Source organism: Melospiza georgiana, chromosome 3 (genome assembly GCF_028018845.1).
Source record: "Melospiza georgiana isolate bMelGeo1 chromosome 3, bMelGeo1.pri, whole genome shotgun sequence".
Lineage (NCBI taxonomy): Eukaryota > Metazoa > Chordata > Aves > Passeriformes > Passerellidae > Melospiza > Melospiza georgiana.
The window spans coordinates 81,535,123-81,562,632 of record NC_080432.1 but is presented as its reverse complement, the minus strand read 5'-3'; the positions used below and the strand labels follow the sequence as shown (position 1 = coordinate 81,562,632).

General features: G+C 37.0%; 1 protein-coding gene across 4 annotated transcripts in view; it reads right to left on the bottom strand.

The window, feature by feature from the left end:
• Window positions 1-27,510, bottom strand: part of WASF1 (WASP family member 1) — an 87,138-nt gene that overhangs the window by 10,690 nt on the left and 48,938 nt on the right. For all 4 annotated transcript variants that reach the window (XM_058020661.1, XM_058020659.1, XM_058020658.1 and 1 more), the window contains exons 2-3: window positions 17,727-17,887; window positions 6,802-6,936 (exon numbers count right to left, since the gene is read on the bottom strand). In XM_058020661.1, the coding sequence (XP_057876644.1) occupies window positions 6,802-6,936; window positions 17,727-17,859 (268 nt within the window). In that variant the 5' untranslated portion in view covers window positions 17,860-17,887. The remainder of the gene's footprint in view (window positions 1-6,801; window positions 6,937-17,726; window positions 17,888-27,510) is intronic.

Genomic DNA, 27,510 nt, shown 5'->3' with positions numbered 1-27,510 from the left:
TTACTCCAACCAACAGAGCACACCAGGACAGCATTTCTCAGGAAAGGGAAGGAGGTGGCACGCAGCACAGGGAGAATCCTGACATGGATATAAGTTGCCTACCCAGAGGGATCAGGTAAATCCCGTGTCACACACCCAGCCTAATCCTGGGCTGTGCTTCCAAAGCCACTTGTTCAGCTTGCCAGCTGGCAGAGAGACAAGAGCCCTGTGTGCTTTGCAGCCTCAGCGGGGGGAGAGGTGAAAACCTGGCTGGTGGCATCCAGCTCTAGCTCAGTGACAAACGGGCACTGCAAGGGCACTGGGCAGGCAAAGTGCATGGATGAACTCAGGTGTGAGTAGGGATGAGCAGCTGAAGGAGGAGTTAGAAAAGCTGCAGGCATTTGACTTGATGATGGTAAATTTAGGCTTCTAGTTGCTTAACTCCTAACAAGCACCAGAACTTTTTGTACAGCCCAAAATCCTAAATTTGATACGGATGTATTTTTCTGAAAGTCCACCTACTACACCACTTGTGCTCACTGTAATTAACAGAAAGCAGGGTCTTAAATAATTTCCTTAAAAGTTGAGATAGTCACAATTTAATTTGAAGATTCATTCAATAATCTAAACAAATGCCTGTTTGTCTTTATTGTGTCTGTTGTTTGGATTGTATGAAAGACGTATTATATCAGCCAATTTAAGCCAATCAGCCCTCTGTGCACAACAATATTTTCCACATAAGCAAAAGCTGTCTGTCAGAAAGCTAAACTGTCAACCTTTTGTACATTTGGTTTTGAAAAAGAGATGCCAGTCCATTTTTAGTCATAATCATCAACACACTGTGGGGGGGAAGGGTATTTAAATTGTACTCTGATGAGATACAATAACTGTGTTTCTTTTGGGGTAAAGTAAAAATTAAATAAAAGCACATCTGTAATGTGCATACTAAATAATGTTTTATCTCTTGGCAAGCATCTCATTAAACTGCAATCTCCAATTTGTAGTAAAAGTCAGGTATAGAGCTCACCAGAGCACTGACAGAAAGCAGCTAACTTTAACTTTTCAAATACATTAAATACTACATTTTACTTCACCAGAAGAAAAAAAAAGTTACTAGATTTATTTTTATTATTTTACAATCATCAACTACACAATTTACAATTAGGTTCTAGGCCAAAAAAATACCATTCTCCTAAAGAGAGTAAATAAAGAAATCATATATTCCTCTTAAAAGCTTGTTCTCTTAATACTTTTTGCAGAATTTTATCCTGGCATCTTTCAAGACTGTAAACTCTTGAATATCACAGCTGTGACTCCCTGCAGAACTAAATGACTAGGATGAAATGAAATTTCATCCAAATCAAGGGACTCGGTTGCCCTATACAATTCCCTTTCTCTGTTCAAAAACTTACCCAGCAATTTGAAAAGTGCAAAGAGGAAAGAACAACACTCTCAAACAAATAACTTAGTTGTAAATTTCCCACTAAAGGTAATTAATTGGTAGGGAGTGGTGCTGCTGAAAATTCTCTTAAGGTAAAGATTTGTGTGATTCAGTTCCTAGAGACACTGCAATCTCAAAGTCTGATTTCTACATTATTTATTTTACACTTTTAATGATTATCCATTTAAACAATGACCAGAATGCAGACATCTTAGGTTTCTCTGCCATCAGAATACTCTGACTGTGGGTTTGATAGTTGCTAAAGAGAGAGATTATTTCTGTAGATCAGACATCACTCTTGGGCCTGTCACCTACCCAAGAAATAGAAATTTTCTGAAATACTGTTCTAAAAAATTCCAAAATAGCTCAAGAACTTTTTGGATGGAGAATGTATGTACCTTAACTACTACAGGTAAACAAAAAGAAGATGTAAATGTTAGATCAATCATTTTAGGAGGACTCAGAAGCTGCTTCAAATGCAGTATGTAGAACAAGTAAGCCCTATTAAGATGTGAAATACCTGTGGGCATCAAACACTGAATCTGCTGGTTAGTCTCAACAAAACCACCACATTGTTTAACAAATGGTATTTTGTCCACATCCCTCTTTTTATACACAAAACATGCACTATCATGGTCTTACCATGGAACCATTAAGCCTTGGACATGCTAATTTAAAACTGATTTACTTACTAAATAACCCTCAGATTTAATCAAGGGCCTAAGAAAATTGGAGAAAGAAGATGGAGAGCAGTTGAAGCTCAGCCCACCTGCTCAGAATCTTGAGAGGGAGACACAATCAAATCTAACCTTCTTTAAGTAGCAATGTGCAAGGAAAAGAGATCTGCTATATAATTTAACAATCTTTATCTGCCTTGGAGGGTAACATTTCTAATGAATGAATTGACAATAGTGTTACTCTCCACTTAATATAGTACATGTGGAGATCATGACCCAATTTTGATGTGCTCCCTGTTCTTAATTTTGATTAAATTCATACTCAGCAAAATCTTCTTCACAGGCTAAAGACAGTGAGCTGACCCTTAAACTGGGGTTTGCTACCCTTTCCTTCTAAGTCTCACAATGGGCTGAGTATCCAGACTTTAAAGCTGAGCAAGTCTCCCATTTCCAGAGTATACAGACCACAATTATCTGTCAAGGTTTTTTGGTTTCTCCCCACCAAATGCCACCTTTCTTTTCCCCCATAGCAAAACAACAAAACTGTTTCTGGACTTGGTCCAGCCAAACTTCTGAACTACTATTGTTTTAATGACAGGGCAATATTTATAGAATGTTTAGAAAAACAACTAACACTTGTATTCAAAGGCAGAAGCCTACTGAAACACAATTCACTTTCCTGAAATGTGCCAGGCTGCTCACCCACAGCACTTCTGCCATTAGGTTTATTTAAGTTGCTTGTCACAGTTGTAACAAATATGCTGTGGAAATCAAGAATTTGATACACTGCCTTTGAGATTAAAACCCTCTCTGGAGGTTTAAATAGAATTAGGCAGGTCACAATGAAAGAAGCACTAAATTAATACCAAAATAGTCTGATAAACTCTGAATTTATGAATTTTCCTTCTGCCCTGATATTATTTATTTCTGAGTGATACAAAACTATTTTCCAATATCTCATGAATGCATCAGAGCTGTACCATGTATCAGCATTTCAAAAAAGAACTACATAATTGTTAAAATTAATATTCTTTTCAAAACTGTCAGATTTCTACAACTATGCCATTTTTCACTTTTAGCAGTACCTCACACTTATAAGGCACAATTAAATTCATGAAAATTTGATCAATTAAGAGAAATATTATTTTACTGATGCATTTTGCATATATATGGACAGAGTTAGTAATGTTACCTATAAACTATATATTTACATTTACTATAAAGTAAATACTAAAATTAAAAATGCTTGCAAAGAAACTATACTCAGGATTTATTTTCTCACCTATGAGGACACCTTATATTGCAGGGCTAGTGAAGCTGTTGACCTTAGTTCAACTTTATAGCAAGAATGTGTTTTCTCAATCCTAAAAGGACCCCAAATATTAGTCTTGGATACATATGGGTTTGTTTCCCATACAATTGAAATAAAGTTGAGTTTACTGATGGAAAACAGAGGATTTCCTTTTGTCTGCATACAAGTTTGGTATCTTCTGAGGGTAAAACCCACATGTATATGAAAATAATAAAGTATTTTAAAAAATCTGTTAAAATATTAAATTAATAACATTGAGAAATCAAGAATTTGAAAACAGTGTAATAATTCAAAGCAAACCAAGTTGACAGCAACTCTTTTAAGACAGAAAAATTGGTCATGAGGAGTTAGACTCCTAAAGATACAATCTTAAATCTTAACCTTGGTTTTATTCTTTCACAGAGATGCTGTAGTAATTCAAAATAAGAAAACATACAGACTGTTCAAACGAATTCAGAGCTTTTTATCACTCTGATTCTACCAGAAACATCTTGCCAAGTATCTGCATCTCGTTTAGTGAATCTGACTTGGGCTGGTTTTGTTCATGCCACTTAGCTTTAAATGAATCTTAATTTCTTTCTCTTGTGTAATAGCATGGGCCCAAAGGAACCCATTAAATCTTCTATTACTGCCTCCTGGCAAAGAGCAGATGAGACTCATTTCACAAGTATATCCCATTTTACTCATGCTGTTAGCTAAGTAGAAGTACTGAAAGTTGCTTAATTCTTGCATAGTGAGTTAAAAAAGGTAAATTCAAATATTCTCCCCCTTCCCTCCCCTTCATGCATTAACATCCTTCAGCTATTCTAGTCCACACTAGGACTAAACCTAAACTATTTGTGATGGATTTCTAAAGTCAAGCCCAAAACAGTATACTGAAGGGAAAAAGTTTCCTGATCCCTAACTTTTGAGGAAATAGAATATCAAATGTCTCCTCATCTCCTTTGTCCTCATCTGGTGACTCATTCCAGGCAGACATTTGTGAATAAGGAGCATTGGGTACAGCTCAGGGACTGGATATTCTTAGGTTAATAAAAGCAGTAATTTAACAGCTCCTGACACTGAGGATTGCATGTGTCCCTCTGAAGTACAAGCAGTCACTGCCATTCTGTGGTGTGACACACAAATCCAGGGGATCAGGTTCAAATCACCCTGAGCCACACTGGACTTCACCGTGAGGAACTATTCCCTGCCCTGTTTCCTCGACTGCAGTCTGTACCTTTCTTTAGCTATACAGTGTAGCAAACACTACAGCATGCACAGTTCTGTGAAAATGTGTTGGTATGGTGCATTGGGGACTACACACTATTTAAAACTACTCCTAGCAATTCTCTAACATCAAATAGTTACGGATTTTTGGTCCGGAAACCTAGAGCCAAACTTGTAAAAGGCCTTTTACATAGCATAGTACAATTTTCTTGCTATGGTGTAATATCCCTGGATGCTTTAACTCAATGGCTTAATATGGTCTCTCCATTCCATGGAAATGCGAATGATTAACATATCAGATATGATATATCAACATACATCCCCCTCTGATTTGAACCAAAACTAGGCTGTCAAGAGTAAATGTGGAAATGCCATTAACACTCCAAAGTGTTACAGTCATTACAAGATTACAACTGCTGAAAATTTATTATCATATATGGAAAGGGTTTCTTACCATTATCCAATCATAGCAAAACTGCCCTGGTTTGGGCAGGAGGAGATTTCATTTTTTCCTAGTATCTGGTATAGTACTGTGTTCAGGATTTAGGATGAGAATAATGCTGATAACACACTGATGCTTTATCATTGCTGAGCAGTGGTCAAGGACTCTTCAGCTTCTAACTCCACCCTACCAGCCAGCAGGATGGGGGGCACAAGGAGCTGGGAAGAGACCCAGCCATGACAGCTAACCCAAACTGGCCAAAGAGACCTTCCATACCATATGGTGTCATGCTTAGCACATAAACCCAGGGGAAAAGGTGTTTGGGGGCTGGGCTGCTGCTCAGGAACTGGCTGGGCATCAGTCAGCAGGTGGTGAGCAATTGCATTGTGCATCACTTGTTCTGTATAATCTAATATTATTATTGATGTTTTCCCTTCCTTTTCTATCCTATTAAAATGTCATTATTTCAACCCACAAATTTTACATTTTTTTCCCGCGTGATTATCTCCCTCCTCCCACTGCGGAGCAGGGGTGAGCAAGTGGATGTGTGGTGTATAACTCCCTGCCAGGTTAAACCACAACAATTGGAAAAAGAGGTATACAAGAGTGATTTATGCTCAGTTATCAAGAGACTTGGAAAATCCCATTAATGTAAGAATTCCCCTAGGCAAGTCATGATTTTGTGGAAAATCTGCTACTAGCTGTGAGCAGCTGTCTTTCAAAACCTGTTCTAAAATTAATGTCACTCGAAATACAGAATCAAAAATTCCCCTTGCTTAATTTTGCTACTAGTGAAATTCTGACATCTATAACCAAAGACAACCTGAAGATCACACTTCTGGTTTGACACTTCAATTTTCTGTATACACAATTGTAATCACACAATCTAATAATACAAAATTATTATGTCTAGACATTGAGAAAAGAAACAGCTTTCTATAGTTTAAAATTGGATCCCACAAGCAATCTGAAGTTATATTTCATGATGGGGTGTTCCTCTTCTTTCTAGGTCTTAACCATATAGTTTAGAACATCCTAAATTTTTTGGGGGTTACAAGATTTTTCACAGTTGACCTGTGACCAACAGATATCAATGAAGGCAAAAAAGCTTCATGGCATTTATGCATTAGGTGGTCCAACAAACCCTAGGCATCCTTTAAAATTCGGTACAAATTCTATCTTACAGGCATGAGCTGATGACTTCTGAGAGTACTTGTTTTCTCAGTGCTAACCAATATTTATAATACTTAAAATTATTTAGGAAGAGTCCAAGAGGTTATGCAGCAGCAATAAATTAAGCTATAAAACTATAATATCATTCAGAAAGTAAGATGGTACAAGTAAAATGCCAAAACCCTACTTGGACAAATGTTCACATTCCATGAGAATTAATAGAAAGGTTTAAAAAAGTGTATAGACTTATCTCTAAGCATTCACATAATATTATACAATATTATTAATATTCTAAATATGAAATACTACTGAAGTGACAGATACTCCTGTAGCCATTTTTATGTAAATTCTTTAGTATCATTCAGTAACCATGAAAATGCTGAGCTCAGAAAGCTGCTCAAGGCTATAAAAAAAGCCTGTAGCAGAAATAGAACTGGACCTTTCTTATGATGCTTTGCTGTGTGTTCTTATAAATATGATTTAAACTATTAAACTGTTACTTCCATTTCACCTATCAGTGCTGTCTGAGTGACAAAATAAGAAACAATCCCTGCAGGAGGTAACTTACATTCCTCTTCCTTTGGATCGAGTTGGGTAACACTGACAGACAAGCGATCTACACGTTCCTGTAAGGAGTTGACTCTAAATGAGAAACTGTGTGCTTCATTGAAAAGTTCACCAAATATATCTTCAGCATATTTACCTGAAACATGGGAAAAAAAAATATTCAAGCATACCACAAGACAGGCAAATGATTTCCTACTGTTTAATTAAATAATTCTAAGATGCATGAGTATCACTGTAACAACCTGCACTTACTGAGCCCATTAAGAGTCCTTTAGAAAAACAAATAGAAGTTAAATACTTACTATGCAACATATTTATCAGAAATTAAATTATTTAATACATTACAGGATAGATATTCAGCTGCCATAAAATAATTTAACTATGCTGATATGCATGGAACTAGACTGCAGTTTCTTGGATATTTCTAAAAGGACAACTTCCAACATCTGAAGCTGCTTTTGTCTGAGTGATAACTAATCTTTGAATTTACTTCAACACTGTTCTCAAAATGAAGTACTGCTTCCACTCCTGCTGTACAGAGAACTTTACAAAAAAAGGAAGATCAGATATTCATATCTAGATAAATTAGAAGCAGCCTATTCAAAAATACACACTAAAATAATCCTACCTTGAAAAATCCAAATTCTAGTAACTGACCCATTTACACTGAAGTAAAAAAAACAAATCCCAAACAACCAAAAAAATCTCTTTTGCTCACGACAACAGACAACATATTTTTAAGAGCAGGAGATTCAAATATTGCCAGGAAAGGATCAGTAATTGGTTTCCCTGCTACAGAGTACTCCCCATACTGCTTCCAATGCTCTCAAGACTCCATTAGAGAAATCTGCCTATGTCACTGGAAAAACTCCACCAGACTACACGGCAGAATGTGTAGCCACACTTCTGAAATACAGTGGGATAGCTTTCAAAGCCTTCTATGATACTGCGCATATGTAATTCATGTACTGTTTGTGCACTTATGTTGGTTTTGGAAGTATAAATCTCACAAATTTCTAACTACCTGCTTTGCACTCAAGTTCTGACAGGTATAAAAGAAAAGGATAGCTGTGGAAATTCTGCCTTTGGTGAGCAATACATCGGAAAGTATACATAAAAACAAGGACATTTTTATATAAACACATAAAAAAATTAAATCCCTACAGGTCCTGTGGAAACTACTTAAAGATGCTATGCAGTAAGCACAAGGCCAGCACACACCATTTATTAACACTTAGGTAACAGCAATAGAAAACCAGCATGACTATACACAATGGAATATAAAAGATGATATCAGAAGAAATGTACAGAAGAAGAAAATAGAAGAGGAACAACTAGCAAACTAACAATAAATATTTCTTCAAAGACATGAGGAATAAGAAAGCCTGCCAGGGAGTCTGCAGAGCAGACTGGCAATGAAAATATGAAGGAATACAGAGAAGACAAGACCCCTGTGGACAAGCTAATTTAACACCTTCCACTGGTGTCCACCAAAGGGAACTGGGGAGACCCTGATGCAAGAGCTCATTGTGGGAAGCCAAAAGAAACTGAAGAGACTATATAAAAATTACAAAACTAAAAGACAGAAATGACCAGCAAGTATTAGGAACAATTGCACTTATACACATTGAAACACACAACAACAAGGTTCAAATTTTTTTCATGGAACATCTTGAGAGCTTGAGAGCTACAGACCCATAAGCCTGACATCCATACAAATTAGTATAGATCATAATGAAGAACTGAATTAGCAGACATTTGAATGACTCATGCCAGAAGAGGCAGCACAGCTTTTGTAAAGGGACATTCTGAATGGCTTAGAAGCACAGAGAGATCTACTGAGATTTCCAAGAGAGTTTAGAAAATCCCTAATCAAATGGTTTGGGGAAAACTTAACAGATGGGGCATACAAAAGATGTGGCACAGATAAATAATTCCTCAACAGGTAGAAAACAGGGCATAGGAGTAAATCACCAGTCTTCACAGTTGACAAAGGTGAGTTCTACTAAGCTTCTATGCTGGGATCCATGTTAATTAAGATATGTGTCAATTGCTTGAAAAAAACTGAGATCGAAGTTTCCAATCATAGAAAGTCATGGAAAAGAAACACACAGCATTAGGAAACAGACAAACCTCAGCTGGCTGGAGAGTCTTCCAGGCTGAAAAATGCTGGAAGCAGGGAGATTAGTAGGAATACCCTACATGCTGTCTTGCTCTCATTCTTGGAGCAGCTGCTAATAGCCACAGTGAGAAGCAGATCAAAGGCACTCCCCCTCTGAACCTTTGTCTCATAGCACAAGTCCACAGAAAAATATAGATGGAAAGTTATAAAAGTCTTCTCAGCTGGCAATTCACCTAATGTAAGACTTTCTAATATGTGTCTTGAAACTCTGAAAAATTTATGTTCTTTAACCTGTACCTGAAACAAGGGAAATTACTTAAAAATGTGATCCCGTAAGAACAACATTGTTGAAGTTTTAATACACAGATACGAAAAATTTAATGCATTTCAGGTAATATGTTCAGAAATATTAATTTTAATTAGATAACTCACATAACATTCAGAAACACACAGGCTAAAATTAAAATAAAATATAAAATTACATGTGTAGAATTGAAAATTAATTTAGAAGCTGGGCTTTAAAATCCAGTAACTTTCCTTTTATAGGTGTATTTTGAGGCTAAATTTTTATCTGTATCATTTCATCAGGCTTAAAATTAATCTACCTCATTAATGAGCTCCAACTACAAATAATCTCTCTTGGAAATCTTTTCATTACATTGCATACAGCCACAAACATACTGCAAGGAATAATTTGCCTATGCTTATGAACACTAATCCTCAAATGGGAAATACATTAAAAACAACCTGTCATGTTTGAAGTGGTGTGCCAACCATCATGTCTCCACCTACCTGTGTGTTGGTGGTCTCTTTATTTAGCCAGAGGTATATTTAACCAAATGCTTCCTCTAGCAAAGCAAAATGTTTGCTTTTTGTGAAATGTACAACTTGCATTCTAAAAAATATTATATGTGAATGTATAAATATGTACATAACACACATAACCCAGTATTTGTGCTGCCATCTCTGTGTATTCTATAGGAGTCTACCCTCAGTTTTGAATGGATCACAAAGGACACAATTACAGGTGATCCTACTGAACAAAGTGTCACAAATTCAAATAAGAAAGTGTGAGAAAAAAGCACTCTAGTAAACAAACCTGAACTCATTCCACATAATTTATAGGTAATATGTCAGAAGAGTAAGAATGCAAAATTAACTCCATTATACACAATGAATATTCCAAGGTATCATTAACACTTCAGAATATTTACAATATTATGGGCTTGCTTTACAATATTATGGGCTTGCTGAAAAACTCTGCTCTTGTGTTGTTTCACACAGCACAATAAAGAGAATTACAGTTCCCCATGACAATTATGATACTAATGCCTTAGGATCCAGCTCACAGTTGGATTCAAAATACCAGATCAGAAAGATCAGTGGTCTTGTTTGCCTACTAAATTAAATTACAATATACACTTATGCAATTAAATTAATTCAATGTCTGTGAAAAGCTTATTTTACTGTATTTGCAAAACCTGCTTGGCATTTGTTTTTATGAGCACTTAAATTTTTTTTAATAAGAGGATACATTATTATTCAGTTTTAATTAAGGAATTTATTATTCACCTTCTTATTCTTTTCATAACTTTTCCTCATGTATCTAAGGGCTCTGATCACAATTAAACCTTCACTAAGAAAGGGATACAGGAAAGCAGCTCTCTCTGGTATCAGTCAATATCTTTATATCTTTTTTTTTGTGACAGACAAATAAAATGTCTTGGAAACAATGTTCTGTTCTTCCTTCCCTCAATAACATGCATGTACTTTGATGGCTTTTTGAACAATTATTTTTCTGACTTTTAAAAAAGATCTATGAGCTGAAAACAGAACAGTAGCTAGTAGCTACTAATTGAAAATAGAGTAAAAATTATACTGCTTACTGCCTTCCTATTTTTTTTTAAATTAAAACCACCAAAACATGTATCACCCACTCAATTTCCATTCATTACCATGGCAATAAATGTACAATGGCATATAAAATGTCAAAAAATACTGATCAGTTTTACAGTGCTTTGCTTTCACCAAATGTTCCTTCTAATTTGGTTTATCTCCTAATTTCCCCACATAATTTCTTAAGCATTTGTCCAACCTCCCTGGCTTTTATCCACAAATGAGTAATTGCTGATTTTCCAACACACTAAAATGAAAACATACTAAGGTTAAAGAAATGGGGGTTTTTATCTTGTTCTAGGGGACTGGGTATGTATCAGATGAACTGAAGTCAACCACAATGTCCACATCAGGTTCTGGGCAGTATTTTAGTCTAATTAAATAAAGCTTGACAAATAAATGTCTTCAAGGACTTTATTATTGTGTTACTCAAATTCTTAGAACCACAACAAGGATCAGGACGTACACTAGCAGTCCTCTCAAAACTCCAGTCCTTAAACCCACCTGAACTCTGTCTGTATTCTCAATGCTGTACCTGTTGGCAAACCCCAAGGAAAGGCCATTTAAATTAATCATTTTGCAACACTAGATCAGTTACCAACAGATTTAGTTACAGGCTCTCAGACAATGAGCAGGACATGAGTCCTGAACCAGGACTTGTGGAAGAAGTCATTTCTTCACTATCCTTCAGCACTGTCAAAGAAAAAGAGCTCCAAACCCTTCAACTGCAGCCCAGCCTGAAGCAGCACCCTGCAGACCAGTTAGGTGCTGACAGCCTTTGTGAAACATGCTCTGAATTTGCACTGGATAAACACATTCACCACACACTGTGCTCAGTGCTATAAACCAGCATCATACTGGGAAATTCACGTGGATGACTGGCAAAACTCAGGCCAATGCAAGATGCAGCAAGCAGGACATTCAAAATAAGACAATTGTTCAATCTTCCCAGGAGCATTGATCTTAATTAACTTAGCCTTTAAGTGATCTGTCAGATTTTTGGAGCTCAGTGGTGTGTGAGTGTTTGCATATTTTAACATTTACAAACCTAAAATCTAACCCAACACAATTATCATTGAACTAAATTATAAGAATACATAATACATCAAATATGTGGTGACGTTATTAAGTACAAAGTATAACAGTTATGTCACTAAAATAATATTTGATATTAAAATAGTAAATTTATTGATATATTGAATTACACAACCCCAAAATAATATTCACTTAAAAATATAAGTTTGGCAATTGAAAAAAATGTATAAATTGGTAAAACATCTCAAAGAACAAGCTTAGAATTTAGTCTGTTATCCACCTATACACTACCATTCCTTGATTTCTATTATTTCATTCCTGTTCACACACTATACAATATTTTTGTCCACTATATTTTCTAAAAAATAAAGGTACAGAACAAGAGTAGCTGTAAAACCTGTCATGTCCTACTGCCCAATCCCATCCCAATATATTTATACTATGCAAAATTACATTATTCATGACTGAATAGTTTCTTTCTACACAATATAGTGTATTTATTAGAAAATATTCTGTCAGGATAATTAGTTACCACATAAGCCACTCACAATATATAACCAAGGTTCCTTTATATAGCAAAACAGGAAAGAAGTATAAGTCTATTAATACACTTTTCCTCCTTCATTATTTATCATTTAACATATCCATAGCCTGTTGATTCAGCTTCAGATCTTCACTACATAATTTAGTTTTTAGATAAAAACAAGATGTATCTGAGTTTGAAAGTCTGGGCTTATTTCTCATCAGTATCATTTCAGTCTCACAGCTAATGCACTAAATGCTTAGGAAATGCACTAACAGCTAGGAGACTGAACTTGGAGATAAGAACCTTGGCAGATCCATGGGAACATCGTTGCTTATGCTGAGCAAGCTCTGTAAAATGACACATTGAATACATGGCACTGATGCTAATTAGGAACTTTCACTGTGAACATGTGAGGGCAGTCCACAAGCATTACAGTAGGAGTATCAGAGTACTGAGGAGACAACTTGATTCCTTTAGCCAGGAAAATTGAACCAGATGTTTATCAGACAACCTGAGCAGGGCATCAAAAGTATCAAATAAACTTTGTTAAAGGCCTTATCCAGAGCAGGTCTGATGCTTCTGGTTGACATCCAAAAAGAAGTCAGCTTCCAAAAAATCTTCAGCCATGGAAGTCTGAGATACCATTTGTATCCACCCACTGAGGACATTATCAAGCAAACTAGCTGAGATTACCATTATATATTCAGAAATCTGTGAGACTGCTGAGAGCTGAACTTATGTGGAAAGTAGCAGTGCTAATGATCATTTCACAGGGAAGTCTTGCTCTTCCTTTCATTTCTAACACAACCTGAATTCACTGCTTTATGCAGGCAAGGAATTAATGACAGGTGGGGCTTCTTTCTGTTAACACACAGTTGCATTCAATGAAACTTTACTGACCCCTTGCTCATTCTCTCAATACCATTTGGGACAGGCACAAAACAGCATTGCCACTGCTGCAAAGACAACATCAAGAAATCAGAGGGAAGATTTTGAGAGGTTGGGGTTCTCTCAAGCTGAGTTTAGCTTTAAGTCCATCAGTTTCCTTATCCCCTTGTGCAAAAGAACACTTGTGTTCCCTGCCAATTGTAGTAATAATGAATAAAGAGGAGTGACTAATGAAGAAAATTCACAATTAATGTCTTCCTGAACACACTGAGAAGGAGGATGGGCAGGGCAAGATGCAATTTCTGAAATACTGACTGAAGCTCTAGCTGCAGATCTGCAGAGACTTCCTTCCAATCATGCAGCATGCAGGAACCTTTCCATGTGCTGAAGATGCTGTTCACACAGGGTGAAGAGAGAGCTGTAGCTGTTTGAGCTCAAGAGGCCTGGTTCTAAAAATTAATTGCAGCCCCAACACCTTGCAGCTAGGTCTTTCAGGAGAAATATTTCCCACTTACTGAATGGTAATGCCTGAAGTCATGACAAACTTCAGGTTTTCCCGAGCTGAAAAAGTGTTTCTCACAGTATAAGAGAAAAGTGTCTCTCACAAGATGAATGCTTTTGGGGAAGGCACGGTAAGCAAAAAAAAAAAAAAGAAAGAAAACTTAAGCATATCTGAGAAGAAAAAATAAGGGGGAGAAATTGTTTGCTCCAAAGTCAGACTTTCACTCCTGAAAACTAACAAATAAGGGGTAAGGAAAAGAAAGAATTAGACAAACATGGTAAAAATAGATATACTACACAGAAAAGACAGAGAGGGAAAAGGCTACAAAAGGTTCAATGTTAAGTGAAAATTGTTTTCGCTAACATATAAGGCACTGCAGCTTAGCAGAATTATGCAGCATTCTCTTTGGTTATGCAGAAGTAAATGAAAAAATGAGGAATGACATCTTGTTATGATTGAATAAAAGGCCTAGTCTGTATGCCTGCAATACCAATATTCATTAAAGGCACATATTCAAAAAGAGAAATGTTCTCCTCCCTAGATGGAGGTGTCAGAGACTGGGGCTGAGAACAAACCCCATCAGTTAGGTTTCTTATGTGGTACCGAGATTCTGTTTCCATGGAACAGCTGAATAAAAGGAAAAACAAGATTGGTCAATAGCTGTGAACAAAATGAGGAGGCTACATCCACACAAGAGAACTATTTATCTGCCTTCTAACAATGGCACAGCTGCACAATGCTATCAGTTGTGTTTCATGTACACAGGAATGTTATGCCCTGACATAGACCAACGTATAGAGAGTACTAAGGTCTGTGCAATATTGCTGCAAACATGAGGGAAGCACTTCCTCAAAGCAGATACTGTTAGAAAGAAAGAAATACAGGGAAGAATGGCTGGAAACTAAAACAGCTGTTGCCGTTGTCCGGAGAGTTTCTGTTCTGCCACAGTGCTAAGAAAAGCTGTCAGAAAACAGATCCTTTTATGAAGTAAGAGAAGACTGGGAATATGGGAGGAAAAATTACTTCCTGGCAATTTTGTATGTTGTATCATGACAGACTGACGTGTTTTCATGCTTCAGGGATAAAGGCAATGACTATCACTCAAAGCAGAAATAAATATTTTGTCCTTTGATCTCTACTTCTTTTAAAGGTCAAAAAATTTCTCAAACTAAACAATTAGAAGCAGCCCATCAAATAAGCAATGAAAGGTTTGATAATTTTCATGGAGACACATGGTAGTTATCACTGACATAGTGATGTAAAGCTCTTTAAATTTTAAATACTGAAATACAGGAAAACAGAATTCCTGTCATTTCATAGGTACTGTTTCTGCTTGTATATACTATTTAAATGTGGTATCCAAGATCACAGAAACACAATCCTGTTTAGGTTAAAAGACCTCCAAGTCATCTAGTCCAACACCCTGTGCAAAGCAGATCCAATTAGATCCAGCTGCTTGACTAATCCAGCTGAGCTGTTAGTATCTCCAAAAATGGAGACCCCATGACTTACATGACAAAACTCTATGCTAATTTTTTCTCAATAATGACTTTTGTTATTGTTTAGAGTACTGATGGCTCCAATTCCACGACAGCATTCTTTATATCATGTCAGAAGAGAAGTTAAGACTGCCTGGTCTTAAGAATCATAACCATAAGAAGACTGATCCTCTATTTGAGGGTAGATAAGTGAAAAATCTTAGAGGCAGAGATGACTGATTGTTAATCAGGTCAAAGACCATTCATTTAAATTTGCATAACTTTACCAGCAAAAGCAAAAGCAGCTTTAGTTTAAAGAAAACGAGAGCCTATCAGAGCTCTCAGTTTCCACCCTCAGAGTAAAGCTCATTTTGTCTACAACTTAAAGGCTGATTCTCAAATATACACATTATCCATGGAAAACAAAAAGGGAAGGACTGCAGAGAGCTGGTTGCCAGGGGACTGCTGCAAAACCATGCCTGCTGGCTGTGACTCACAGGCAAGTACTAAAATTTATCTGCATGTCAGCAGACCTTGCTGCTCACCCCTAACAGTGACACACCAAGTGAAGACTGGTTATTTGGGTTTAAGCATGAGACACAAAATTCCTATTCCAGAACTCCTGAATATTTTTGAATTTGTATTGCTCCTAGCATAAACAGGCAGAAAAGCTAAAAGAATTCTGGAACAAAATACTTTCACAAGTACCCAAACCTTTGAAACACGATCCCCATTTTTAAGGAATAGTCTTTAGCACTACTGAGAAGTAAGGACTAGTTTGCAAAACATGTTCTATTTTAATTGTAGGAAAAAAGTTTGGTTCTGTTTTTGTTGAAAACACAGAGTATCAGGTAAAAACTTGGTACAAACACATAGATGCATGTTTTAGGGAAGAACCACACTGCTTTTACAAAGAGGAATTATACATAGTTATGGTTACATTCCCTTGCAAGTGTTTCTCTGTGCTGTATGTTAGGCAAACCACGTAATAAATGTGCGAACATTCAACAGATATTTTTAATTTATTTTCTTCTTTCTTAATTGAGTTCTTTCTGTTGTAGTATTGCTTCATCCTGACCTCCTCACAAGCAGTAGCACATACAACATCAGACATAAGATCTGTATACCAAGAAAACATAGCAAAGGCAGCTGAATCTCAGTAGGTGAACCCTAGACTGTGATGCTGAGTTAAAAGTTACTGTTGGGTTTTTCGGGTCAAATAATACCTCCAAATGAAAATGCCAAATATATATTTGACATGCCACCTACAAAAGCAAATTCCCCAGATGAAGCTTATAATCAAGAATTTTTAAAATAGGCAAACTAAAATAAAATAATACAACATTAATAACAGTGACTTGGAAGGGGAGCCTAGTACATGAGCAGCTAGTTTGGGAAGGGTTTTTGGCAGAATGAAGCAAAACCACAGATGGTGATCATATACTGCATCCTGATATAATATGCTCTTGGTTCACTGAAAAGTATTTAAATAGTTTTTTCCTTTGTTTCTGTAGCTATAATAATCATGTTCATATTTATGTGTTGTAAGCATTCCTGTCTCAATTCCATAATTCAGTGTCCTCAGTTAAGTTTTCCATCTAATGGCACCCTAACAGCTTTGAAAGGCTGCCACAACAGACACTATACAGCATATCATCAGACCAATAATTAAACCAATCTAATCAACAAACTAGGCTACACCACCTGTGACTCTAAGAAAATGGTGGACCTAAAAGACTTTTCACATTGTAGATGTAAATACATGCACATTTAAATATTTAATGTGTTGGTAGTTTTAGTAACGTCCTAGCAGTTAAAAAGCACTTGCAGTATTGGAAATTCAAAATGCGATGGTGCTGGTTCATCTGACAACTTTTTAAGTTGCTGTAACTTAAAGAAGAAACAAGTCAGAGATCAGCCTTTACAGCAAAACTCCTTCAGAGTTTCACAGCCCGAGAAGTATTCATTCACTCCTCTCAAGTGCACCAAGGGTACAATTGTTGACAGAGGGAGAAGAAGGAAGAAAAATTGTTAACTATTTCAAATACCATATATTAATTACATGTCTGGGTATATTTCAAAAGGTAACTCCTCTTTTTTCCTGAAAGACCACAACATGACAAAGGGTTTAAGCGGAGAGAATTAAGCAACCAGTGATATATTTCTCATTAAGTCATATTCCCTACTCAAGAATTGCTCTAAGGTTAGCAATTACTGACTTCATTAATTAACAGCTATCTTTTCCTGTCACATTCCACTGGTAACAGAAATATATGAATGAAGTGTTTTAAGATGTGCTGCTAGAAAATGTCCTAGTTTTCCTTCACAGACATCCATGCTAGACACTACCCACAAAAGCACTACATTCCAGACCCAGTGACAACTTTCTACAGAGAAATTGAAAAGGTGTTCCTACTTCAAACACTGTGACTGCAAAATATATTAGTTCTAAATACAGCTATTAAGACAATATACTTACTTAGGCTACTCAGTTGTCTGATTATATTTGCCAAGGAAATATTGGTGACACATTCCAACTCATTCTTGATACCTCGGGGCAGAGCTGTGTGGCACAAGTGCCTGGGGTCTATGTTCCTTTTTACCAGCGGCATTCTGAAATGTATCAGAGGACCAGCAAACCTGTGAAGAAAACAGACACAGTATTGTTACAATTTTAATTGTAAATATTTTACATTCAGGTTATGTCTGAAGTTAAAATGACTAATCTTAACAGATAAAAATAGCTCCAATAGTACTGATAGAATTCCTTGCTCTGTGAATACTTAAATATTTTCTTCCTTTCCCAAAGAAAGATTATTTCATTCTCTCTAAATCTTTACCTGATTCAGAGTCGACTGAAGTGCCAAGTAATTTTTTACTGTTTCTGTTTTTACCTAACCCTCCCATCCACTAAAAAAGACAGGAAAAGATCGGCAATCCAAAACCATTAGAGAAAGATTGTGTTCTTGATGGACAACTTCCTTATTCAGTGCAAGCAAAGTTCAACAAAAAGTCCTTTTGTTATGAGGTCAAAGTCGAACTAGCCGTCGTCTATTATAGTTGAAAGGTAGGTATGATTCATTCATTGTGTCATGTTACCAGCAGGAGTCACCCTTCTAATCTGAACATCACTTCTACATCATACATAGTCAAGGTAGGGAAAGGGAAAATGTTGCCTTTCTCCCTACACTGCTACTGACAATTAATTCAGCTAACAATGCATCTTCCAAATATGAAAGTCTCCACAGTGAACTTGTAGCGCAATTCCCTCCAGGACTCAGAAATCCTACCCCTTCACAGTTTTCAAATTTAAATGGTAAATACATCAAGAGTCTTCACTAATTCTACAGACAGCATAAGAATTGTCTCAGGCTGTGAATCCCAGGCTAATAATTTTCTGCACCCATGACACTGCTTGGAAGGAGTTTCCCAGAGGGCAACTTACATCCCTCATCTTATTAGTGCTGCTTATTATAGTGTTTACTAACATGCTTCTTCACCAAAAGCTGATTCCCTAAAATTCTGTATTTTTCCATCATTTGTCATGTAACACTCTGACAAAACTCCCACTTGATATACAGAGAATGGATACACTTAGTGTTGGTGTAATTTATATTCTCCCCTCCCACTGCAGAAGAGATTACACTTTCTCCAGACCAAAGGAAAACAGGTCTTCCACAACACAACCCATATGCAGTCCTAGTCCCTCAACCACCCAGCCTGCCTGTTTCATCTGTCCTCTGCTAAGAAGTTTTACCCCAAAACGTTCTCAAGATGCAGCCAGGCTTTGTGTAGAGTCACAGAATGCACTTTCCCTACAGTATATATTTAGCCACTGTTATCCTTACTTGGTCAAAACTGAGAGGGTGTTTTTGCATAATAGGATAAGATAGAGGTGAAATTTTGCTGACCTAGAATGGCACAGTGAATTGGAAGATGCAAAGGTGACTGTAAAGGAGTACTTTCACCTCGCAGACTGCTTAGATTTCTCCTTGCCTGGTTTCCTGGGAGTATATTCTTTCACTGGAGCCAGGGCTCACTTCTGAGAGACCCAGGTGGGATCCTTAAAGTGCACCTGAGAAACACCTCTGTGTTTCCAGGATCCGATTGCATCTCATTCATTGCATTTTAACATCATGTCTACCACCCTTATTTTCTTGACAGAACAATCAAAATACTCTACACTTTTTATTGATTTTTATTTTCTAGACATATCCCAAATCTTTCTAGCCACCAAGTACCTAAGTCCTGAAAAGCCAGACTTTACACACCAACCAAATAAAATAAAAAGTGCAAATCTGAATGCAGTGTCAGAGAGAAGCAATGAAAAAGTGTTCATGAACGTTTAAGTACAGGTTCATTATCATGGTTCCCCAAGAGAAAATAAAGGAACTGTTCTGTCCCTGTCAAAGAAACACATCAAATGATACATGAGCAATGTTCTACAGAAGCAATTAAATATTAATTCCAAAGTTGAGCCCTTTCTTGATTACTGCTTTAATGACAGTGTTGCATAAATACCAAGTAGACAAGTCTTTTAAAGATGGTCCAAACAAGTATGTAAATAAATATTTTCACAGAAAAATTTCACACTTTCAACATTTTCTAATATCTGAATAATGCTGTTGTGGGTGTCCTATACAAACTCATAGTATAACAAAAAAAGGTAGCAGTAGGAGCAGTAAGTATGCTGAAAGGTGTCGTTTTCAAAGAGGAATAAATTTGGAAGGGAAACAAACAACAGAAGATATAACTGACACCTTCAAAAATATTCCTAATATTTGAAAACTATGCAAAGCCTAAAGAGAGGATATTTACCAGATTCCCACAGAAATAAAAGAAGGGAGGGAACAAAGGAAAATACCACTTAATTATGCTTAAAACAAAGGAAAAGGCATTTCACACAATGTTTAATAAATTCTGAAACTAATTGCCACAGGATGCTCTATACAACAAAAGTACCTGCTGGTAATTTGTCCACTACGGACCTCATATTCTTTGCAGTTTGTTGCAATTACTAGAAGGTCTTGATGGTTCCTTCCCAATTGCAACTAGTGATCCCAACACAGGGAGTAACGGGTGTGCAACAGCAAATGGAACTTTACTGTACTCACACAGTTTCTTCACTCCTATAAAAGATATTTTTCCTAAAGTAGTTCATAAAAAGAAAGCTGAAAAAACCTGAAAGCACTATGTTTATTATATAGCTTTAGAGCTGTGAAAGAGGAAAAAACAAAAAAGGCATTGTTACAATCTCTTATACGCTTTAGGCAAAATGCAAAAAAAAATGCACACTCTCCCCCCACCCCACTCCTCCCCCCCATCCCAAACCATGCATTACTCAAGTCACTGGGGCAGCAAAGGAAAAATTCATTCCTAGATCATGAAATCCTGTTACCATGTCACTCCCAAGTAAGCCCTGGAAAGCGCTGGTAACCCCAGCAGGCAGAAGAGAGAAGCAGCTTGTCAGTGCATAAGGAGATCCCTCGGCTGAGAGGTTACATGACACCTCCTCAGAGGTTCGCAGCTCTCCTGTCACAGCTCTCCCTCCCCTCAGCTCCGCTGCTTCCCGGCTCGGAACTCAGGAGGGCAAGGCAATCCTCAAACACGGCTACCTCCTCTCCCCTGCAATTCCATGCAAACCTTTGGAGGCAGCTCTTCTGGAGTGAAGTGGCACTAGTTTGCACTCAGTTAACTGGAAGTACTTTACTCCATAGCGATCTTAAAATGAAACTCCTCTTTACAAAGAGATGCCCATGTCTTTTGGAGAGCCACTATTGAAAACTCTTTTGCCCCACTTCCTATACATCCTTTGAAGCACTCTGAATCCACTTGAGAAGCCAGCTCTAATCTTCTTTGCAAAACCCTTTGCTACTTCACTTGCACAATGGCTGGCACAAACTCATCCCCCTCACATATGCTTCCAGTATGAGTATAGAATACAACTATAGTGTGTACATAACAGTTATGCCTAATGTTTTTGTTAAGCTACCATGCTTTCACATGTGACTTTTCAGGAATTAGGTAAAATGCTTGAGTTGCTTTTCAATTAATTCCTATTACTTAAAAAACTAGCAGAACAAGGGCACTATAGAGAGCTAATTAAAATGTTTTCAGAAGAATAGCCTTAATGAGATTTGATCACACTTCTTATCAAAAAAGCAAGTTGTTGAGTGTGTTGCAAGTCCTCTACAGCTATTAGGGGTCTTAAGGGGTGAGTGAGATTTCTGTGTCTCACAGTTCTCCAGCAGTGCTGGCAGCAGCTCAGAAACCTGCTCTCACAGGGTACCTGCTCTCACAGGGTACTGCCCCCCATGCCCCTGGCTCTGGGCAGGACAGTGTCCCTGGCTGTGGTGCTCAGAGAAGGCCCTGGGGAGCACTGGGGTGGGAAACAAGCTACCACTTTCCCTTCATCACCCTCCTGTAGGAATATTTCAGAATTGCAAGATGTGTGGAGAAATGTTACATGGTTTACTAGAAGCTTGTGAAAAATCTGAGATGTCAGTAGTCACAGTAACGATTCAAGTTTTCTAACGAGTACAGGGAGACAAGCAGGAATGAAAGCACAACAATAAGGTGGGGAAAATGAAATCTGCTCCACAGTTTAACTAAAAATTAAATTCCACTTCAGTTTCTTTTTCAGATGACTAATGAAATTTCATGATCACGTGGTTTTTATTAATGAAAATTTACTTCTGATTAGGCTACATTTCATCCTTACTAAAAATGTCATTATTTTCTTAGCATTAATGAAACATATTAATCTATTATTTTTTCTATAACATACTAATAATCCAGCACTGAATGCCTTTGCTTTGATGGAGTCAAATTTATTTCCAGTCATTTCTAGAGTATATCTTTAGACCTCAGTATTACTTGTAATTTTCCTTTAACAATATGAAACAGCAATGCCTTTCATATGCCCCATTTAATTGATCATGTTCCAGCTGCTGGCAGAACAGACCACAGTTTCAAATGCAACAATCAGTTTAACACTTCCTCCACCCACCCTAGGAAACACAAATAGAATATATAATAGTTTTTATATTTGCTTACATAATCATGTACTAACTGCATCTACACTATACACAAGCTAATAAAAAAAAAATGCACTGTGTTAACAAATCTGGTAAAATCAAAATTGCATAAGTTAAAAAAAACAAGCTCATTCTCCAGGCAAATTTTCTTTTAACTGTATTACAAGACATCATAAGTCATACCAGTTGCAGAAAATCCAAAGATGAAGTTCTTATAATGCACTCCTCTACTATGGAAGGCAAATGTGCAAAGAGTTTGTGTTCCTTGTTTTTCTGCAGCCCTCACTGCAAGATCAAGATCAGGTACAAGTTTAAGAAGAAGCAGACACCTACAGAGTGGTGTCCTTCAACAAAGTAGGCCACCACCACCTACTGCTGAGTCAACATAACGATTTTAAAACTCTAAAGGCAATTAACATCCCTTAAAGGATACATCTCAGATCTGACAAGATGACATCTTAAATTGGCAATTCAACAGAAATGTGTTAAAATTACAGTTTTGAAATCCTTTCTGTTTGTGAGCCATGTCGCAGAGTGGAAAACCTTCTCCTTGGAACATTTCCCTCAAATCTCAGTCTTCTGTAACTCACTTTCAAATTTTTTTTTAACTTCAACTAACTAGGAAAAGACTTTTTTGCAACTAAAAAAACATGTGAAAGCAAATAAACGTGGAATATATAACTGGAATGTGATGTTGACATCACTGCTCTTTAGGAACGAGCATAACAGGAATCATTGGCATCATAAGACCTCCTATACTAGACTGTGCATTCAAAAAAAGTTGTTACATGTTTATAGAATCATAGAATATCCTGAGCTGGAAGAAATCCATCACAATCATCAAGTCCAACTCCTGGCCCTGCACAGGACACTTCAAGAATCACACCATGTGCCTGAGAGTGTTGTCCAAACACTTACTGAAATCAGACAGGCTTGGTGCTGTGACCACTTCCCTGGGGAGCCTGTTCCTGTGCCCAACCATGCTCTGGGTGAAGAACCTTTTCCTGATATCCCATCTAAACCTCCCCTGTTTCATGCTGTTTCCTTGAGTCCTGTCTCTAGCCACAAGAGTTTGGTCAACCTAAGGAGCAATGCCTATAAAGGGCATAGAATGGAAGTTGATAATTTTTTTTCCATTAAGACACAGGGTCACCTCTAAAATATTTCATATTTCCTCTGTAGTCACAAATATGAAAAATACTGTTCCCCAACTAATAACAACAATCTCTCAAAACATTCTTTAAATATTTCTGTTGCTAAACTGATGGTAAGATTATCTGGGGAGAGATTAATATGTCAATGGGTCACAGAAGGCTCTAGCTCAATAACATTGTATAGGAAAGCATTTTATTATCACGACAGTAATTAAATTGCGAAAACCAGCCTACTTCACATAACTATTAAATATATTTTAAATTAATTTGCACTATTTATTCTCTATTTAATATTGACTGACTTCTGTATTGTATTAATTGTCTGGGGCAATTAGTATTTTCCTCCTATAGAACAAGCAGTAATCATATCAGCACATCTGTCACATCAGATAAGCAGAAAAGAGAGTACGGTCACAAACATGGGTAGGACTTGAGTTCTACTCAATCTCTAAGGCATAATTACAGTGTTAAGAAATTATTTTCCAGCAACTACCATCCAGCCAATTTTCTCTCAGATGTGTATCATAAGTCTCTCCCCTATGCCTGCACGCATACCTGCACACTCATCTTTAAAGCACACAAATCAATTTGGATTTGATCACAGACACAAACTACAGCCACATCTACTTCCTTGTCAAAATTTAAAAGTTTAATATGTATTGAGCAAAACAAATGAAAAAAAGGGCAATATTCTTTTACACTGGAAAAGCAAAAACTGTATTTTAAGCCCTATGTAGCTTGTGACTACCATGAATTAGTATTGTCAAAGTGAAGGCAGTTTTGGCAAGCTATGGGTGGAAAGAAATTGAGAGATTAATAATTTGTATGCTGACTTTTAGGAGCTTTATCTGTGATAAATTTGCTTTTCAAGAAAATCTTACATAGCCACTGTCACTGAGATGGCTCTGGTGATGGCAGTGTCAGCAGAGTTCTCAGTTTGGGCAGCGGAGCAAACTACAACTCCCCAGTAGCAATGCACCAAGTACAACCTCATTAACAGAAACAGCAGCAATATTTCAGAGGAGAAAGTTGATGTATTTGTTCATTATTACAGGGGCTGCCTCAAGTTTGAGAGGAAACACCAGCATATTTTCAGCAAGTGAAACTGCAATCTGGGTCAAGTCAATGAGCTCTGTGTAACAAAACACACCATCAGTCCAGGAGCAACCACTCCCCACCCTGTGAGTCCAGCCCTCAGGGCTTGCACACCATTTTCTATTCTGCTGGGGAAAATTATTTACCTTTCCACACTGGCTACAACCAGCTCTTTAACTTTGGGCTTTCGTCAGTGTCCCCACTCACTTGTCTGGAATTCCCCCCCACTGTGTTTTGTTCAGGCTGCCTCTGGCCCCTTTTGTCCCAGTGTGCAGGTGGTGGAGGCTGTCACCATCATTTATACATTCCTCTCCTCCCCTCCTCTCCTCTCTTCAAACCCTCCTGAAAAATTTCACTCTGATGACAAGTACAGAGCAAAAGCTTCAGGTATCCTAAAGACAAGGAGAGAATATTCAGGTCAATATTGGTTTCTTTTCCCCAATGCAGGTGCAAAACGCAATAGGGTGAAATAAACAGCGTGTGGATTTTGCAAATCTCATCCCTATCCTTAAGCAGCATTCCTATGAGTGAAATGGAATTCACAAACAATTCAGAGTGAACCAGCTTACTAATTGTGGCTTTTCAAGACAGGTCCTTTACAAGGGTAAACTCAGCTTGATTTCACATAACTGAAGTTTTTTCCTTTGTTTTCAACTATAATTTTCCAGAATATAAACAAGTACCTACTGATTTGTAAATTTATTAAGCATAAAATGTTACTTCCTTTATTTCCCACTACCTTCCCAATGGCTTCCATCTTACTATGGTGTCTTGTGAGTCATTCACACCAACTTTATCAAATCTACAGCAAAAGCAAAAAAAAAAAACAACAAATGCAGCCATCATTACTGCAGTTTTCTTGCCATCTCTGTTTACCTTAACAAAGAAGTTATTTAAATCAAAATGCTCTTGGAAAAATTAAAGAAAAAACATTAAAAACAAATCAGGTTCAACAGCACCTACTCTGAACAGCAGGACTGCTGGGGGCAATAAGGCACTAAGCCAGTTACACTTCTGGCTTACAGACAAAATTCAATGAACAAAGTTAGATGTGACACTGTTTAGCATGTCTACAGCAAGAAACATTTAGACTTACAAATTTCCTTCATATTAGGTATGTTAAGCAAAAACAGAAATAAGAAAATAATAATAAATTTTTTGTATAACAGCTTACTTCCAAAATACATATAACATATAAAATACAGAATACACAAAGGCTAAAATTTCTGGTGAAAAAAACGCTCCTAGGTCTATTAAAAATTAAAATACACCACTAAGGATTTCCAGATGTTAGATGTGAATTAATCAGTATTTAGGCTTAGTTTTCCTTATAATTCTACTTCTGAGTATCTTGAAACTAAAACTTTTGTTATCAGTATGACGACCCAATCTGTTAATGACCTATTATATTTTAAAGTTTCAAAACAGTAAATAGCCAGAAACTGGATAGAATAGAATTGCATTCTTCAAATCCAAACCCTAAAGGCACAAAATATTAATCACCAATTTCTTTCCTTCAAATCAATCTTGTGAATTGTTCACAGAAAAGATGAGAATCATTATACCCAAACCAGCAAAAATTGCAATGATAGCTTACCAAAAAAAAAAAAAAAAAAAAAAAAAATTTAATAGGTGTGTCCATACATTAATGGAAAAATATTTAAGTCATATGAAACCACATCTCACTTTATTGTTAAGATATTAATCAAGAAAAAATAGTGACGCCTTGCACTTGCATTTCTATTAAGATTTCTGAAGAAGTTAAATTAAAAAATAAAGAGCATAGGCACAATGTATTTGTATAACATACATGTACAGACACATATGGCTACCTCAAAATAGAAATACTTTAAATTGTTATATGTAAAATTAGAAAAAGAACTGCAAAATTTCTTATCAGCATAACTAAATATTATTCAGAATAGCCTGCACTCATTAATTTTCTCCTAGTGAGCTCCTGTCAGGTCATTTGATTAATAACAATTTTGGAAGTATCCCAGGTTCTAATTTAGGTACAGGCAAGAATGCTTAAATTAATTTTTGATTACAAGTTTTTCTCTTTTCCCCAAAGGCTAAAAATGTATTAATGCATAACACAGTATGGAACTTGAAATTGCTTTTTGAGACCCATGTTTTATCTGATGACATTTTTTCTCTCTGCATTAATCTAGTCTCCCTGTTAACAGTTTCTAGGTATAGTGTATAACACAAAAGCCCTATGATGGATTGCAACAAAAGATCTTTATTATAGTCTTGACAGAGACAGATAACTAATCCAGTGTTAATTTAAAATCAAAACCTTAGTACCAGAACCAAAGGTACCTTCTCTGTGGTTTAAGTATATCTTATCATAACATGCTACCTTTGAAAATTTTCTACAATTTCCCTTGAAAATAAACATTCCATACAAGAACAGTTACCTCTGTTACATAGTCCTCTGTCAATCCAGGATAAGACCTATTACAAGCACTCGTGAATTTTAAACAATCTCACAAAATCTACCGAATGCACACAAAAATCAATGCCAGTACACTTCTGTTGCACAGATACCACAGCCTGCTTTTGAATGGACAATATTTTGCGGCAGGCAGCAAACGATAAATATTTCAAGGACAGGTACCTGAACTGGCTGGCTGCGAAGCAAAGCAGCCTGGTGGCTACTGGGGGGATGAGGAGCTCCAGCCTGTGGCCGCGTTCCCCATGGGCACGGTCCGGACAGCGGCCGGAGCTCCTCGCCCGCAGGGAGCCCCAGGCTGGGGCTCTGCTGCCAACACCTCCCTCCCGCTGCCCCTTGCAAACAGGCTGCCTCTGGCACCCAGCATTAGAATTCAACACACAGTGCCCTGCCCTAACAACAGGGCTGGCCTTACAAAGGAAACACAGACACGCTCCCAAACTGCCCTTTTTCCCCAGACACAAGTGGAGAACCCCCCGAAGGCAAGTGATTAGGAAATAATTGTTCCTTTGGTACCAAGCT